The sequence below is a fragment of the Chelon labrosus genome, assembly GCF_963514085.1.
Source record: "Chelon labrosus genome assembly, chromosome: 18".
In the NCBI taxonomy this organism is placed as follows: domain Eukaryota; kingdom Metazoa; phylum Chordata; class Actinopteri; order Mugiliformes; family Mugilidae; genus Chelon; species Chelon labrosus.
This window is the reverse complement of record NC_140351.1, coordinates 8,806,518-8,824,974: the sequence shown is the minus strand read 5'-3', so window position 1 is coordinate 8,824,974 and position 18,457 is coordinate 8,806,518. Positions and strand designations below refer to the sequence as shown.

The window sequence follows — 18,457 nt, the reverse complement described above, 5'->3', positions numbered from 1 at the left end:
AAAAAGAATACACCTAGAGTAGTGTGCTGCTGATGTTGTATTACAAAGCATTTTATTGAAAAGACTATATTTACATCAGAACCAAAATGACTGTCAATGATGACCATAGAAACCATGACAACATTGCTCCCATCACCAACAAACGTTCATTCTGCAAGGCATCATCCCTCTTATCCACTGCAGGACTATGTGGAGCTTTAACAGGGCCAGTGCAAAATTAATATATATATATATATCTCAACAAAGCTGCCACAATTTTACATGTGGGGGGGACACTTGCATTGCTGCGTAACCTAACTACAATACTAGTCAGCAGGTAACCGTTGTAATGTGGGGAATATAGAACATGTTATAGCTCCTGTCCAGCTTTTGTGAAGTAGGGATCAGAGCAGATGATGCCCAAACGCTGCATCGTACAATTAAAACATCCATTCACGCGTGTAGCATATCATACATTTGACCCATCCTTTCCCGATGGGAAGCAATCATCCCTTTTCACTAAAATATCCCATTAAATCCATTACATTAAATCCATTATGATCTCACCTCCATTGATCTGTCCGTCCAGCCATCCCTTTATTCCAGCAATTGTCCGAGTTCATTTATTAATTCATTTCCAATCAAGGTAAAGGCCCCTGTTTCTCCTCCCATTTCACAATAGGAGGCTTTTGTGTGTGCGTGTGTGTGAGTGTGAGTGAAAGAGCAAGAGAGGAGGATGAAGATTGTCCATGTGTGCTATTGGGAAATGTTTATGTCGTACGTGATCGTTCTATGTCTAGTCCATCTTGAGGCTACGGTAGATGTAACGGATAAAAGCCAGCGAGGCCCAGAACGACACGCTGCCCAGCATCAGCGAGAAGACCAGCGCCGTGAGCAGGGAGTAGCCGAAGAACTCCGTGCTCTGCACCAGGCCGCTCATAGAGGACCGGTTCCTGTAATAGAAGACGGAGTAGACGAAGATGAAGAGGCCGGTGGAACCGGTGCTGAGGACGCTTCGCCACCACCACCGGTAGTCCTCGCCCGACAGCAGGAAGTAGGTCAGCGCCACGGAGATGCAGGCGCCCACTGAGAGGAGGATGGCGAAGACGCACAGCAGGATGCCGTAGAGGGTGTAGTGCTCTCTGCCCCAAACAGTGGCAAATATGTAGTACAGCTCTACTGAGATGGCGCTGAGGGAAAGGAAAAGATGTAGAAGTAGAATTAATTATAATTAATGAATTAAAGGTGGTAACTTGTCTAATTAGTCAATTCACTTTGACACTTTGGTCACAAAATTCAAAATATCCTGGTCCTAAATAATAGTAATACAAAAACTCAGTGGTTAAATTAAAATTACATAAACAGAAATAAAATATAAATGAGTCGTGAGCTATAAATGAACTAAAAAATAATGAATGAAGCCCTAAAGAAGCTGTTTTTCAATCTCTTAGCTTTACCCTATGGCTGTGCAGTCCTGAGAGGAGACGCTATTACATTTTCCCCCGACTAAAGCACCGTTCCGACATCTAAAGACATCTCACCTGAAGGGCAGGAAGCCTCCGATGGCCATGTGTACAACCGCGTGTTTGTACCAGGGCTGCGCCGGGATCTGCCGGGGGATGTTGCGAGTGCGGCACGGCGCCTGGAAGCTGCCGGCCCGGTTCTTTCCCACGATCCCGCCGATGACGGTGAGGGGGAAGCCCACCAGCACCCACGCACCCAGCAGGAGGAGCACAGTGGTGGCCGGCAGAGCCTGAGTGGAGCCGCTCCACCAGTGGATGGAGTTCACAACGCTCCATGTAAAGAACAGAGGAGCTACGGGGATGAATGACAAAGTGAATGACAAACAGGCATCGTTTTTTTTCCCTCTGCAGACAATCCAGCGCAACACATGCACGCTGACACCAGGATCTAGAGATGTTTGTTTTTCTTTCTCTCACTACAAAAGCGTGGAGAGAGATTTTGACCTTGAGCTTCTTCTGACTCACTCACCGGAGAAAAGAGATGACGTGAGGATGATGTTCCACACCCAGCGCTGGCCGTTGATCTGCGTGTAGAAACTGCACGACACGTATCCCGACACACAGCTGGTCAGAGCGTACAGGACGATAGCTGCAGAGTTGATGGCGCCGTGGCGGTGCACGTTAAACATTCCCAACAACGCCATGAGGATAATCCCTAGAGAAATGAGGAAACAAGGTGATCATACTCCTACATGTAGGCGTTCATGTCCACGCCACTATCAGGTTTCTTTTTGTTGCTGTGGTGCTCAGTTCAAAGGCTGTTGCTCAGAAAACCTTGTTTGTGGAATTTAACAGCGCGTAGCCTGTACACGATCAGCCGTGTGTTTGTGTGTAGTTGAAAACGAATGCTCACCCGTGGCAAGGGTTAGGAACTGAGCCCCGACTCCCAGCACGGCGCACAGCAGGCTTTTAAAAGGGGGAAACCTGAAGACATCGGTGTGTATGATTTTCCAGCCGTTGTCCCCTTGGTCAAGATCATCACAGCCTCCTTCCTCCTCCACGTTGTACCTGCAGGTGAGGAAAAAGTGTTTTTTTAAGTGGCTGTAATACACCTAGTTCAAACAAAAAAACTAAACACATAAACACAGGATGTACTTGCTTTATGACGGCAGACTGACACAACTTCAGCAAAGATGAAACTGGATCTATTTGAGCTAACATCTTAGAAGGCTGGGCCAGGCACAGTGTGTAACCTTAAACTATACTAGCACAAAGCTTCACCTAAGAACAGCTTTAAAGTCACTGTACCATTACAGCTGCAAATATTTTCTTAAAGGGGAACTACTGCTTTTTTACAACCTGGACCTTATTTCTGGAATAAAATACGGTCGTTTACTTACCCATATAACTTTTGTGTTATTTGTATTCCTTCGGGAGATATTTAGATCTGCGTATATCCATATAGTGGGAGTGACTGGGGCACCGAAACGCAGCCTCTAAATAACACCTTAGCTGCGGCGAAACTCGTTCATTTCACCAATATTTTGTTATTGTAGGCTAGTGCTATTCCCTGTTGATTCCGGAGTTACCTGTTGTCATCATCCGGGGTCTGTAGGTCAATCTACAGAGTTTCGCGGCAGATAAAAAAAGGCTGCTTTTCGGTGCCCCGGTCATTTCCACTACACGGAAAAACGCTGATCTAATTATCTCCCGAAGGAATACAAACTACACAAAAGTTATATGGGTGAGTAAATAACTGTATTTTATGCCAGAAATAAGGTCCAGGTTGTAGAAAACAGTAGTTCCCTTTTAATGTTCTGATAAATGTTTTCATTGGTCCCAATTTACAACTCAATGTCATGTCTTCAGATTGTTTGTCCTGTGAGACAAGCAGCTGAAACCCCCAAATTAATCTGCATACAGTTATATAAAACAAAGGAAAACTGCAGCATTTAAGGAGCTGGAACATGCAATATGCTAATATGACTTGTCAGTTACTTGCAGGTTGATTGACTTAACTGATTTATTGATTTCTATTAACCTCAGCGTTGTTGCATGGTTTTAAATGTGCACCTTGATATTCAGTGCAGGAGTAGACCATCCACTGCTCACTGACCTGGCGAAGTCGTTCTTCAGGACTCGCATGAGGATGATGATGACGAAGCCCAGCAGCAGCACCACCAGCACCAGCGAGTTGATGATGGACAGCCAGTGGATCTCCAGTGTCTTGGGGAAGAACGAGTAGTCTCGGAGACGCTCGGCTCTGCGGGCGTGAGGCAGAGTGGACTCGAACCAGTGCACGCTGTAGGTGTGGGTGACCGTCAGGCTGCCCCCGCCCACCCCGACTCCGCCCACTGCCGCGCCGGCCCCCTCCTCCAGGGGGACAGGCTTGACGTCCTTCACGGAGACGTTGGCGAAGATCACGGAGTCGCCGTTATACTCGATGTTGAAGTCCAGGTGCGTCCACAAACCGACCTGACAGAACAAAAAAGTGACATAGAAAGAAAAGAGAGATAGGAGGAGGTTAAAGATAAGAGGAATGACAAGTGGAGTTTGACAATGAGGTTGTGGTTTAGCAGAAGCAGTTGCTTTGCATAAGTACAGTTAACATAGTCTAAGCTTACCTTGTGGCTGTGAGGGAGGAAGCCGCTCTCCTCTATGTACCCAACAAACCCCCAGATCGGTATATCGTCCACGACAAATTCAAAGTAGTACAGCTCCTCGATGGCCTCGCGAAGTTCGTCGACCTAAAAGACACACCCACAATCACAGCCCATGTGTTTTAAGCAATGATATAGCTCCCAACGACTATTTTTAAGGTTTATTTAACTGGACTAGTTGAGGAGCAAACACAAAGAAAACAGGATGATGCCTTGTCAAACAGGGGTGCTCCAGTGTGACAGCAAACATGAATAAGCATTAGATCATGGGAACAGAAACTAAAGTCCCAAAGAATGGCAACAATAACTGAATATTTAGTTGAAAGTTTTACTTGTATTTGTTTTCATAAGGAAGTAAAAAGAATTCTGTCTGATCTGGTAACACGCCCCACTCCAGACCAACTTTCCCCAACAATAATTTTGCGGGGGAGGGAAGGTCAGGCTAGCTTCCAGACTAACACAAAAGAATAATCATGCAACTTCCTGGTTTGTTCAGTTGTCACTGCTTAAATGAGAAGGAAGTGCCCAAATCCTTCAATTACTTTATTGACAGACAACGCTGCCAAGGAGTTGCTGGTTCCCGGATAAAGTTCAGGCTGGCTTCCAAGCTCTTAAATATCATCAAGAACCATTTACTTGGGAAATGGTTCTTGATTCACAATATTGATTCTTGCAGGAAGTGGTTACCTGTTTTTCTGAAAGGGTGAGATGACAAAGAGTTTTTTTCTCGACGTTCTCTCTGAAGCGGATGTGATATAGAGACTCTGCCATCCTGTCACCATCCAGCACTTCGCCCAGACTCAGGGACTTGTGGTGGACCTGATGAAGAAGTGTTATAATGTGATTTAGAGGTGGTGGAAAAAAAAAAATAAACAGCTCAAATAATTAGTTGGTCATTATTCTGCGAGCAAATGACTTCAAACCAGTACACAAGACAAAAAACTACTGTAAATGCAGCTGGTGTTTAAGTTGGTGTTTATGTCACATAAAAGTGGGTCACTGCTGTTGTAAAGTCGGGCAACACAACCAGCGACACCATCGCACTTCCAGTAATGACGTTTCAAAGCTGTGAGTCATGAGTTAAACTTTCAAGGAAGCTCAAATAAACTCATCTTACAGTGGCAAATGTAATATCTCAACAAGGAAACACAGATCAGCAGATATGTGGATAAATAGTCAAAGAAAAAATGAAGACATCTTTGAGTGTCTGCTTGTTTTATGTAGAGTCATAAGTACATATTATTATGACATACCATCACCACATTTTGTCCTGTAAGATACACTACTTTTATTCTGCGTTAACTTAAATGTGCTGGTGGATTTCAGTGAAGTGTCAAAATTAATTCTCAAATAATGCTGCATCATGATCACATGGCAGCATATAGACAGAGGAAGTACAGACGCATTAGAACTCAACTGAACCTATTTTTATAGTTTTACTGCACCTTACAGATAACAAGGAAAGTCGAGACCTATATGTTGTCCTTACTTTCATTAGTGTCTACATTTAGCATGACAAAAAATAAATAAATAAATCTCCGGTTTCCGTGTGAGTGAGTAACAACAAACCAATGGCACATAATGACGCAGAACAAAGACTGACCTTCTCCGGCCTGCAAACAGGCAAGGTGTAGTAGTGATATGTCTCCTGGGGGTTATGATAAGGGCCCACTTTGTTTACATAAAGAGTCACGTTGTCTCCTTGCTTGTAGCTCACTGCCCAGCCGGAGAACAAGCACAGGATCAAGACACGTTGCAGCACCATCGTTCTCTGACAGCCACCTGGCAAGTGTCCTATTCCACGACGCATAACCCCTGAAGCAAAGACAAGACATTTCGTCAAGTTCATGCTGGACATGTGTGATGTCTCTCCTGACAGCATCTCATTTTTGACTCGAGAAAGTGGCTCACTTCTATACGATTGCACAGTTTTGTGCAGTGTCACTCCCACAACAATGTGACACGGCAGATAATTGTAAAACTTTCCCACGAAGAAGTGTGAGCCGCTGTTCAAGCACGATGAATTACAATGCATTTCATCAGCGTTATCAGCCCACAGGGGGGCTATCTGACTAGAATTAAATGAGCTCTGTCAGTTATTAACCATCAGATATGAGTTTGCAGGAGCAGAGTTGTCCAGAGATGCTGTGCTAGTTTTCACTTTCAGGTCTTTACAAAGCTGCTGCCCAGAATTTCTGAGCAGGATGTTGCTTTCAATTTCAAAATGTATTAGATACACATTTTGTCCACAGCACAATGAACTTGCACCACATTCTGAAAGTGAAATAAGCATTTATCATGTTATAGATGTACTGCATTGCAATTTTGCTCCGTACAAATCATGCAGTTTTAGTTTTGCTGCCTGAAACTCGGTAAAACACACGCCTAGTGTCTCAATAAGCAGAAATAATATTTAGAAATAATATAAAAAGAGGAATTTAGAGAAACTGATTCAGCACTGATGAGGTATTTCTGGTCAGCTCTGCCACAGTGCAGCACAGTTACTCATCACATATGGAACTAGTGAATTAAGCAGTGGCACAGTTGTTATATTTCACAGCAATAGCAGCAAGGTCAGGTGCTCCCTGATCTAAATCAACACTACTTTACCCCGAAGAGACACATTTTTCAGATTTGAGTTTCTAGTCATGAAGACAGCAAATCACCACACACACGAGAAGTTATTAAAAATCTGCTCTACCAGTCAGGCTGTGGTGTCACTTCAGCCTCGATGCTGCAGATACAGCAGAAAAAAAACAACAAAAAACAAAAAACCTGTCTGTCCGCCGGATTCCTTGGGCTCCAGGCCCCGTCACAGTCCCCCCTCCGGTATGATCCGACAGCGGAGCTCAGTGTAAATATTTAACGCTAAAGCTAAACATGTTGGAAATCCTCGACGCAGCGTCTCATTGTGTTTTCACTATGTTCATATCCGGGTACGCCAAGTACTTTTTTTTTTTTTTTTTTTTTTTACGCACACATGAAGGAGTGTAGAAGAAAAAGAAGAAGAGGTCCGACTCCACGTCACCGTAAAAAATAAAAATAACGACGACTCGGTTGAGTGTTCCGGGGTGGGAGGAGAAACAAACCAGCAACGTTACCGGCAACTCGCAACCTGCAACAATACCCGCTCACGAGCTATTTGCATTAAAGCCTACTTATCTACACACTTCAACGCAAGCGAAAACCACAATGTAAACGCTTACAGCCCGTAGCTCTGAGACTCTATTATTTTTCTGTATTGACCGGATTTCCTTCAACCTCAATGAACCAATAGAATGCCCTTGCAGGACTTCCGCGTTAACGCTCAAGCGTGTTTAATCGAACCGGCACCATCGATGCGTGAGGTCTTTAATGGTGTGCGAGTGGCGGAGCGCTCGATGGATCGACAAGTAATGCCTGACATTTGATTTCCCGCGAAACAGACGTGGTTCCTCGCGCCCGAGACGCCGGAGCAAGCGCACAAACAAGAGCTTAACTGCTAACAGTGGTGAGTTTTAATATCTGAAACTGTTTAACCTTATGCAGCAATTAAAGTTGGAGTTGTCTGTTTTTGCTAATAGAATCTGAATGTAGCGTTGTTTATGTTTTAGCTAGCGAGTGAACGGCGGTCTGCAGCCTTACCTAACGGCACATTTTAGCCACTAGCCGGGACACGTCACGCAGTCCAGATTACTTAAATAAAACTGTCAATTTAACGTTATTTTTATTAACTGTCCATGCACAGAGCTTGCCTAAAAGATTATATCACATATTGGCAATCAGCTGAGGCTAGACATTTAATCGGCGTGCATGGCCACGTTGTAAGCAGCTTCTGGTTATGTAAACAAAACGCGTTTTACCTGCATTGTTTACGCTCATATCAGCAGCCCGGTTATTTATAGTAGGAAATGTAGACTGGATGAATATGACAACAAAACTAATTTGCGTGGCTTCTGTGTTTTTCAGATTTCCTGCCGTCATGGGAATACACGGACTCGCCAAGCTGATTGCTGATCAGGCCCCTGGAGCCATTAAAGAGCAAGACATCAAGAACTACTTTGGTATTTGTTACAGATTACACTTCCTTCATATCAGTAAATACGGATGATTTAAAATGTTGCAGCCTATTGTTTGTCAGTGTGTTATAGTTACACTTTCAAACAAATAATAGGCAAGACCTGTTCACAGGTGTTTAGCGAGTTTCATTAAGCAGAAACTGTGTATTTTTGCTAATGCAGGTCTGATTAAGTGTATAGTCCTTAATGAATCAATGAAAATGAAATCTTAGAGCACTGTTTTGCTTTATGGCCTCCTGCAGGCAGGAAGATTGCTATAGATGCCTCCATGTGCATCTACCAGTTCCTGATTGCAGTGCGACAGGATGGTAATGTTCTGCAGAATGAAGACGGAGAGACGACAAGGTATACACAGAACAACAGCGCCACCTCAAATTCAGCCTGTAGTTGTGCACGTATCAGAGCAGTAAAAATTAATGATTTGCTCCTGTTCACAGCCACCTGATGGGGATGTTCTACCGCACAATCCGCATGCTGGAGCACGGTATCAAACCTGTGTACGTGTTTGATGGGAAGCCCCCACAGCTCAAGGGAGGAGAAGTGAGTATGGACTCTGATCGTCTCGTCGTCTTGTTCGCCTGTCATCCCCCTTTACATCACCCGTCTCCCTTCCTCTGTTGTTGCTTTCATCTTCCAGCTTGAGAAGAGAGGTGAGAGGAGAGCAGAAGCTGAGAAGCTGCTGGCTCAAGCACAGGAAATGGGTAAAGAATTTATTAAGTTGTTTTGTTTTTTGTTGCTGGTTTGTTAACCCACCTGAACTCAGACTGCAACTTCTGCCATAAAGCTTATCATCAAACATTTTATTTTCCACAGGCGAACAAGAGAATATTGACAAATTCACCAAGCGTCTGGTTAAAGTCACCAAGCAACATAATGATGAGTGCAAGAAGCTGCTGACGCTGATGGGTGTGCCATACATCGAGGTGAGATAAAGCTGAGCACAGTATCATTTTATGTTCTCTTTTAAGCTATTTTTCTCTTTCATTTTCATTCTTATTTTCCCAGTTTCCTGTGTATTGTCTGGTCAGGTTTCACTAAGACAGAAAGAGAGAAAGTGTTAGGATTAAACATAAACTGTAAATGTTGGTCTTAAAAGTGGCACTGTAAGACTCTGAGTTCAACTTAACATGCAATATAACCAAACTAGAATTTCTTCGGTTATATTTCGTTTGCAATAGGGCAGATCTGTGTGAATAACGTAACTTTGGTGTTTATCTATTGCAGGCTCCATGTGAGGCTGAGGCCACCTGCGCTGCTCTGGTTAAATCAGGGAAGGTCTTTGCCACGGCAACGGAAGATATGGACGGGCTGACCTTTGGGACAAATGTCCTGCTCAGACATCTCACCGCCAGTGAAGCAAAGTATGCACCCACAGCATGTTAATAGCTGATGCTACTAGGATCATTTTTTCCCCCTGTTTCTGCACCAGACTTGGTTCAAATTAAACATTTATTGTTCTCTGTGATTACACCTGTATGTTTAATATCTGGAAGAGGAGACGATGTGGAGAGGACGAGTAGTTGTCATTAAACACAAGGAATTTATTTCTGTTTCAGAAAGCTTCCTATTCAAGAGTTCCACTTCAATCGTGTCCTGCAGGACATCGGCCTGACCAATGAACAGGTAGAGTTTTGCCTGACTTTAAGAACACATTAAGAACCACATTATATAGAAAGTAGTGCCATTTTTGTTTTTTATATAGTATGTGAACAGTCAGTCAGTTCTTCCTCTGCTGCTACCATGCTGACATTTGCACTGTTGGCATGCTGTGTTAATTATTTAGAGAAACGTGGCAGAGCTCTGCTTGTAGTCAGAACTATATCTGCTGTGGAGCTGTTAACACAGTTGAAGCAGGAAGTGACTGATATTTAATTTTTTTTGCATTAACCCACAGTTCATAGACCTGTGTATTCTGCTGGGCTGTGACTACTGTGGCACCATCAAGGGCGTCGGACCAAAGAGGGCCATGGACCTGATCAGGCAGCACGGCTGCATCGAGGAGATCATAGAAAACATTGACTGCAGCGTAAGTTAATGTCCGCTTCAGTCTTATTCTGCAGCAGCAATTAAATGAGATACTGGTTGTGATACTGTATGTTTTTTTTTTGGTTTCATGCAGAAACACCCTCCTCCAGAGGACTGGCTGTACAAAGAAGCCAGGGGTTTGTTCTTGGAGCCGGAAGTGGTGGATTGTTCCACAGTGGAGCTGAAGTGGAATGAGCCGGATGAGGAGGGACTGATCCAGTTCATGTGTGCTGAGAAACAGTTCAGGTAGTTCACTCTTCTGTCACTGTTCTGCTTACTTCCATGACTGATGACTGTCTGCGACCAGCTGGTTGTACAACATTTGACCACTAGGCTGCACTGTTGGACACAATGAATAGTTTGTTTGTGGCACCATAGAGCAAACTCCTCTTTATTGAGCGTCGTGAAACAGCCTCACAGCTTTTTAGCAGAGAAGAATTTATTACAGCTAAGGCTGCTGGTGGTTTTTTTCTTTGCTTTCAGACCAATTTTTCTGACTGAAATCTGTAATGATCCACCTGCCCGGGCCTTGTCATCAACACAACCTCTAATTTGCCACTTTGAAAACGCCTTATTGGCGGTATAGCTGGTGTATTAGGCTTAGGCATTTGTCTTCTATTTACTGCTTTAAACACTTAAAAATAACATATTTGTACATTGTTGTGTGTGTGTGTGTGCAGTGAGGACAGGATCCGTAACGGCTGTAAGAAGATTATGAAGAGCAGACAGGGCAGCACACAGGGACGACTGGACTCCTTCTTCTCCGTCACTGGATCTCTATCCTCCAAACGAAAGGTGTGTTTATGAAAGCTACCATGCCCCCTATGTGTTTCCCGAAAGACTGAGTGGTTGCATATAAACCCCCTGCAGCAGCATGGTAACAGTAGCTGTAATGCTGAAGTGCATGGTTGACGAATTAATTTAGATCCCTTTGTAGACAGAGGAAATAATACGTTTTACCTGGTAAGTGGTTTTCTAAACGCTGAACTTCTCTTTCTGTTCTGTTTCTTTTGTCTTGTTTAGGAACCGGAAATTAAAGGATCTGCAAAGAAAAAGCAGAAAACTGGAGCCACGCCAGGGAAATTCAGGAAGAGCAAATAGGCCGAACACAGGAACTTGTTTGATTCTTTTGAAAGAACTTTGGTAATGTTACAATACTTACTAAAAAATAAAAAATAAAATAAAAAAAACACTCTTCCCTCCATTTGAGGAAGCAAGAAGCTGCAGGTTTTGTTTCGTTTCACCCTTCAGTTTATGATTTAGTTTGACTGAATAAACGAAATTCGAGCTGGTTTATGTTTGTTTTAAATAGTGTTTAAATGTTTTATCAGTGTGTCTGAAATAAAAAGATTTTTTTTGTAGAGAAACACGTCAGTTGCCTTTTTGATTTACTCATTACAGTGCATTTATTACTGATAAGACTTAATTTCATAATGTGGAAAGCTAGTATGTGTAGCGCAAAGAACGTACGGTAGTTCACCCTATGTTGAGCGCTTTTCACCTGGAGGTCGTTTGGCTTCATAATTTGGGTAGAGGCCACATCATAACAGGATAAAAAGTTCCTGTTGTTCCCCAGATGACTATTTGAGGCAGGCTCCAAAAGCACCCGACCTCGTTAACTGTATGTAAAGATGGATAAAGAGCGGTATTGAAGCTCGGTGCGGCGTCTCCGGTCGTCGCCATCTTGGCAGCCTGACTCCGCCTAACACCTGTCTGATTCAAAAATGGTCAAACAGATGGAGTGTGGGTGGAGCTGAGGTGAGAAGGCGAGACCTAGTCACAAAACCAGCTGTAAGGACACTCAAAGTGACCTTTAATTATGCATAACTTATAATATTTACATAATCTAAACTGGTTATAGACAAACTCTACCCTTTGTACTTGTCATGAATGGACAAATTATAGAAACTAAAACTAGTTTTGTAAGGTTGTAAACATGTGTTACTGCTTTAAAGTTGCTAATTTTAATGCTGAGGTTAACGGGGATTGACTCGATTTTGGAGCCGACCTCAAGTGGTCACTCGAGGAACTGCAGGTTTTGGCTGTTGATCTTCACAGCCCCAGAGGTTGCTGCCACTTGGTCCAGCCCCAAGTTATGTGTAATTAAAGGTGTTGCCACACTGAGTGACGGGCGGGGGCTCTCGTATGTTGCGCCACTCCACTATTCTCTTTTGGATTAGCTGTGAGTTATTGAGCAAGGCACTGCTGAGGTAGCAGCAGTAGAAACAGGAAACAGAGGATTTGTGCATCTTTAAAGGCAGCATGTGGTAAATATGCAATGAGAAGTGCTGTATAAATGTTAATTAAAGACAGTGGCAGACATTTCTACAGTGTTTGTGTTATTTGAGTTTGTTTTAAGAGGGGACACTAAAGGTAAATATATGTAAAATCTTTCATTTCAATCATGACTCCTCCACACTCGATTCCTTACTCTAAGACGAGTATTTTTATGAAATATCAATGATCAGAAACCTGATCATTAGATAAAGCTAAGATCCAGTCATTTTGTTGACATAATAGAGTTAAAGGTTGTTTTGTTTTTTTTTACAGAGAAGGTTTTGGCTCAAAAAGAGAAAAATGAAGTAGGAACCTGCAGAATAGAGATGTGAACTGAAATGGGAAGTTTAAAGCATGTAGGTTTTCAGGAATTGGTGATTTCTACATTATATTTAAATTTTTTTAACCGTAAAATATCACTATAAAACCTCTCCTGTGGATAATTTACATTAAGACAATTATTCTTTTGTGTGCAAGCTGTCTGAAAGGTTATATTTAAATATGCCTCACAGCTTCTTGCTGTGAGGCATCAGTGGTAACTACCCACACCACTGCGCCAAAGTTGAGTGCAAACTGCAAAACCACACAATCCACTTATAGCCGTGTGGTTCAAGTTCCTCAAAGAAAAAAACAACAAAAAAAAGTACACATTCACCACATGGTATCAAAACGTCCGATGGTTTAACGGATCAACCACAAGAAATGCAGAGATGTGAGCTCACGATAATATGTAACACCATCATCAAGAAGCGACTGAAGACTGAAGTTACACAATTTGCGCAACAGGAATGCATTTCTCTGTATGGTATGGTTTCACTGATAGATTCTTTATTGCCGTGTTAAGGCAATTTGTCGCCACGGTCCGTACAGAGCCTCACATGTACAAAACATTTATAAACACATGCCTATACACACCCATGCACATTAATGTGGTATTTTGTTTAGTGCCGCTATGTCAGAGGTAGGGGTTGAACCGACTGTAGCGTGATGCTTTATGCAGGAAATTGACTAGTCGCCGTTCATGTGACAATAACAACATGGACGCCTCCGAGTAGACAGGTGAGGAGCCCAGTGTTAAATTCAGTTTATTTCCGTTCATTGCATCAGTCAGATGTAATGAAGTTGGCCTTTGAGTCAGCTCTGCACCACAAGATGACACACGAAACAGAGCAGCAATGATGCTACGCTGTCAACAGTGACCACATGCATTTATTACAACACAAAACCTACAAAATCCCTCGGTGGTTTGCATGCCACTGCTTTTTGTAGCCAGATTCTCAGACTTTGACACGGTGCAACCGTTCTGCAGCAGCCACCTGCAGCGGCACAGCCACGGCAGTCTCTCTGTGCTCTTTCACATTCCCAGGACACAACAGACAACATTCATGACAAACCACAAGCAAGGGAACACGAAAGATGTCACATAATCTGTTGGTACTATTATTTCTTGTTCCCTATTTTTGCTTGTTGCCAAGCAACCTTTCCAGGCAAATTATTTTGTATATGCCTGATAAGAAGAACAAAGATGTGCGGTTAATGTAAGCTGTTCTTATTTTCATATTTTCTGTACATTAAGAAGGAATGCCATGCAAGCTGCAGGGAGCTGCGTGGTAAAAAAAATAAATAAAAAAATGCTCTCAGGATGTTAGCCGTAGAGTTGAGAGCAGAACACTCTCTTGCAGAATTGCTGTTGTGTACATCAGTCACACGGATTACTTTGGCTGTTGGCCCCGTTGCGTACATTTCCCGGCACTTTCTAAAATTCCAGGCTTGCAACACTTGTACTTTAATATCACAGCAGCTTCTTGTTTCTTCTTTATTTTATTAGCGGACCTCTCTGGTAAGAAAAGATTTGATATTTGGATATTTAGTGGTAGTGAGGAGTTGATTTTAAATACATGAATGTTAAAGTTAAACTCGGGTTGCACAGGTCGTCGAGGAGATGAGTGTCATGGCAGCCCTGTGTGTGAATGTGGTGACAGTCAACATGTTACTGAGTGTCTTCTTTCTTCCAGGTGAGCTGTTTGTTCAGTCTCTTGTATTTGATCTATTTAATAGGGAAGTTCTTGTCTGTAACAACACTTATCTATTTGTTTAGTGATTAGATGATCAGTGCTGTTTTTTGCTTTTTGGGAGTCATGCAAAATGGTGCTGCCGCTTAAATTAACCACCTCATTTCGCAGGTTCTTTGGCTGCCTGTACTGACAAACCAGCCATCTTCATTACGACGCCAGAGAACATGGAGGGACTGAGTGGATCCTGTTTACAAATCCCATGTAACTTTCGTGATGTATCCAGAAATGGTTTGAACAGCAGCATAGAAACCTTCGGAGTGTGGATTAAGAATAACCTAGAGTTTGGCAAATTTCGAGATAATGTAGTTTTCAACAGTAGTAAGTCAGTTAACATCTATCCAATGAATATTACTGGAGACCTGAGTCAGAAAGACTGCACCACTCTGTTTTCTAATTTAAAGACAAATCATTCAGACACATACTACTTCAGAATTGAGAACTGGCCGTTCAAGGCAACAGCTCTTTGTGATCCTCTTCAAATAACAGTTAAAGGTAAGACAGTTTGGATTTTTCTATAATGTAGTTACGAATAAAAAGTAAAATCAGTTTTTGTTTTGGTCAAATCTTCCATATAAAACACGTAGCCTCAGAAAGTTTTGTTACAACCTGCTATAATCTGTAATGGTGGTTCACAATGTGGGGGTGTACAGAGAAATAAACAAGGATTAGACAAGAGACATGAAACAGTGACTAGTTAAGCCGAATTTAAGAAATGTAAACACAAAAAGTGTCTAACATTTGATGTGAAACCACAGATTCTCCTTGGATGCCCAGAATTAAAATCTCAGGTGATGTGAAGGAGAAGAAGTCTGTCACTATAACCTGCTCAGCTTTCACTCCCTGTCCACACTCCCCTCCTCAACTCACCTGGAATCTCCAACAAGACCCTCACAACAAAATAGAGGAAAACACAGATGGGACCTTTACAACTAAAATCCAGGAGACCATCACTCTGTCACACACACATGATGGATACAGCATCATCTGTTCTGTCAGATATCCTGTGAATGAAGGAAAAGACGTCAAGACAGCAGAGACACTAGAGATTCTCAGTGTTTCATGTAAGACAACCAGAGTTTGTTGTTGGATCCTGTCAGCACATGATGATTCATGGGATGTCAGCTGTTTGTGATGAATAAAGTGAATCTCTGTCACATTTTCCTCAGATGCTCCTAAAGTCACCTCAGCATCCATCAGTCCATCAGGTTTGGTGTCAGCAGGTAGCTGGGTGAAGCTGACCTGCTCCAGCAGAGCCAAGCCTCCCGTCAGACGCTTCACCTGGTTCAAGAACAGCACAGATGGACCCATGATCGTATCTGAAGGACACTTCTACAGCTTCAATGTGACTGATGAAGGAGCTTATTACTGTGTGGCCTCAAATCAACTTGGTGACCAGATGTCACCATGGATTCATGTAAATGTTAAAGGTAAATATCATTGATGAAAACCTTTCAACTGAGTCAGTTTGACTCTTGATGATCTTTGATACACATTTCATTTTGGTTTTCATCCAGAGTTTAGGAGTGATGTCCACGTCACAGTGAAGATCCTGGGAATCGTAATTCTCTACGGCACAATCATCATCTTTCAATGGTGAGACAAACTTTTCTCTGATATGATACTTTGCAGCTGGAGATCATTTGGTCTCTTTTAAATGTTCAGTGTTTAACATCTGTTAATATTTATTCATCGTCTTTTTTTCTTTCAGCTGGTTTAGATCAAGATTCTCCAGTAAACCAAAGAAGGTAAGACAGCTGAGATAGTGGTCGTTATTATAATAATCCAAATTAGTAGAATAAAATCCGCCTTTTCCACAGGACACAGAAGAAGAACCCGTCTACATCAACAGAGTGATTGAGATTCAAGCTTCATGAGCCACAAGGAGAGGAGGAAGATGTCAAGTTCATTGTCAGTGGAATGATTTCTTTTTCCTTGTTTCTATCTGCTTCTACCATCCACTTCTGTGCATATAACAGTTTTCTTCCCTTCACCTTGTGTTTCTTTGTTTGTAGAGTAGATGGAGTAGATATTTCTGATGAAGAACAAGCAAAAAGAGTGAAGGAGGAAAACGGATTTATTGTGTATCACTTGTGTCCATATATTTAGATGACTGCTGAACTATTGTGCCAACTTCTTGGCTTTATAAAGACACATTAAATGTCATTGTTTTAGCGCTTGAGTTGTAAAAACAGAAATAAACATGTGAATTGAATAACATTTTAATCCATGCGTGACTGCTTCCACTTCCATCCCCGTTTAGAGGCAAAATGTACTTTTGACGTAAATCCCTCTTCCAATTATATATATCGAAAAACTTTAGGGGGGAGGGGATCTATATGTCTGGACAGTGTTTTGTTTGCCTAGAATGAGCCTTTGCCATGTTTCTACAGTGGTAGGGAATGTACTCAATGTTTTTATTCTAAAGTTAAAACCAATGTGGTTTCTTCTGCCTGTTTGGAAATGAAGGAGATTTAGTTTTTTGCAATCTGCGACCGCGCAACTAGATGTGACAAAATCCTGTAAACTCGGCCCCAGGTGAAGCATTATATTTGACCTGGTGTAAATAACTATCTATCTCAAATCTATATGTAAATATGAATTTCAGGAAAACCTGTCTGACAAGAACACAACCTCCACAAGTGATTCACGTTCACCCCGGGAGCGTTTATTTGTGTGTTTAATGCTTTCACGTCTAGTGTGTAAGTTCCAGTTCAGCTGCTGGACTCAGACAGAGGAAGTAAACGTGTAGTGACATTAGAAACACGTAATCGTGACATGAATGCTCAGTGAGGCATAAGTTTAATGTTGTTTTCACACGAGGAATTACTACACCAATCAGCCATAACATTAAAACCACTGACAGGAGAAGTTAATAACATTTAAACCATCTCGTGACAATTCAGTGTTCTGCAGGGAAACCTTGCCATTCATGTGGACGTTACTTAGACATGTAGCACCCGCCTAGACCAGACCAGGCACCCCCACCTTATAGCAATTGATGGCAGCAGTCATATCCAGCAGGATGCAGCCTGACACAGACGCACATGCTTTAGAAACAACTCAAAAAAACATGAAGAACAGCGCAAGGTGTTGACCTGGACTCCAAATTCACCAGATTCACCCAAACTGATCAAGTATCTGTGGGATGATCCACAGAGGCCCCACCCTTCAACCCATAGGACCCAAACGCCCCCCCCCCCACTAACAACATCCTGTTACCAGACACCACAGGACACCCTCAGAAGGCCCATGTCCATTCTCTGATGAGTCACAACTGTTTTGGAGGCACAAGGGAGACCTACACAATATTAGGAAGGTGGTCATCATGTTATGCCTGATCGATTGGTGTAAGTGACTCTTATTAAAAAAAAAAAAAAAAAAGCTCTGTAAATGCTCTGCGTCTTTGTGTTGTTTCATTTCCACACAGACATCTTATGAGATCAAGGTTTCTGGGTTGTCATATGAGTCAGAAGGAGAGAGGACAGTTTCTGTATTGTTATTTCTGTTTTCATTATTTTTTTTTAGTCTTAGTTTACTTTGTCTGGCAAGAGAGTGGAGCTTTTTCTCCAGGTCAGCAAATTTTTCTAAGATACCCCCGACCTTGGATGTTTATCATGTTACGTTTGTGAATAAAAAGTCAACATGATGCAAAAATGAACAAATCTTCTTTCATTTATTTCACTTAGACCCGTTCATTTTCTCTCTGTCTGTCTCTCAACATATCAAAACCGATTAAACCACATAATTCAATTCCACCTCTTCACTGGCTTTTTCCTCCAAGTGCGTGCATTGATGTAATATATCACGTCAAGGATACAGACCTAGAATGAGTACATTTACAGCAAAGGTCTTTGATGGTGAGTCAGTTATCTGAAACATTTTTGACTTTCATTAGCAGGAAGAACAAACTTCCTGTATTT

At 42.3% G+C, this 18,457-nt stretch overlaps 3 protein-coding genes across 4 annotated transcripts; 2 read left to right on the top strand and 1 right to left on the bottom strand.

The window, feature by feature from the left end:
• Nucleotides 1-19: 19 nt before the first annotated feature.
• Nucleotides 20-7,373, bottom strand: tm9sf1 (transmembrane 9 superfamily member 1). 2 transcript variants are annotated; one of them, XM_084566179.1, is made up of 9 exons: nt 6,804-7,373; nt 5,706-5,917; nt 4,790-4,921; nt 4,067-4,189; nt 3,559-3,917; nt 2,356-2,510; nt 1,972-2,157; nt 1,521-1,794; nt 20-1,169 (listed from the first exon to the last, which is right to left on the bottom strand). In XM_084566179.1, exons 2-9 carry the CDS (start codon nt 5,910-5,912, stop codon nt 776-778), a joined length of 1,830 nt encoding a protein of 609 aa, XP_084422305.1. In that variant the 5' UTR covers nt 5,913-5,917; nt 6,804-7,373; the 3' UTR covers nt 20-775. The 2 variants fall into 2 exon arrangements, with proteins under 2 accessions (XP_084422305.1, XP_084422306.1); XM_084566180.1 differs by having other exon boundaries at nt 6,878-7,373.
• A 148-nt stretch (nt 7,374-7,521) lies between these two features.
• On the top strand, nt 7,522-11,552 carry fen1 (flap structure-specific endonuclease 1). The gene is made up of 12 exons (XM_084566719.1): nt 7,522-7,592; nt 8,051-8,145; nt 8,403-8,505; nt 8,598-8,700; nt 8,798-8,861; nt 8,974-9,083; nt 9,385-9,521; nt 9,717-9,783; nt 10,055-10,186; nt 10,280-10,431; nt 10,866-10,980; nt 11,209-11,552. Exons 2-12 carry the CDS (start codon nt 8,064-8,066, stop codon nt 11,284-11,286), a joined length of 1,143 nt encoding a protein of 380 aa, XP_084422845.1. The 5' UTR covers nt 7,522-7,592; nt 8,051-8,063; the 3' UTR covers nt 11,287-11,552.
• Nucleotides 11,553-14,105: 2,553 nt separating this feature from the next.
• On the top strand, nt 14,106-15,978 carry LOC311503750 (cell adhesion molecule 3-like; the record flags this gene model as incomplete). Its single annotated transcript, XM_084566624.1, has 3 exons — nt 14,106-15,029; nt 15,293-15,598; nt 15,704-15,978. Exons 1-3 carry the CDS (start codon nt 14,702-14,704, stop codon nt 15,976-15,978), a joined length of 909 nt encoding a protein of 302 aa, XP_084422750.1. The 5' UTR covers nt 14,106-14,701.
• Nucleotides 15,979-18,457: the final 2,479 nt, after the last annotated feature.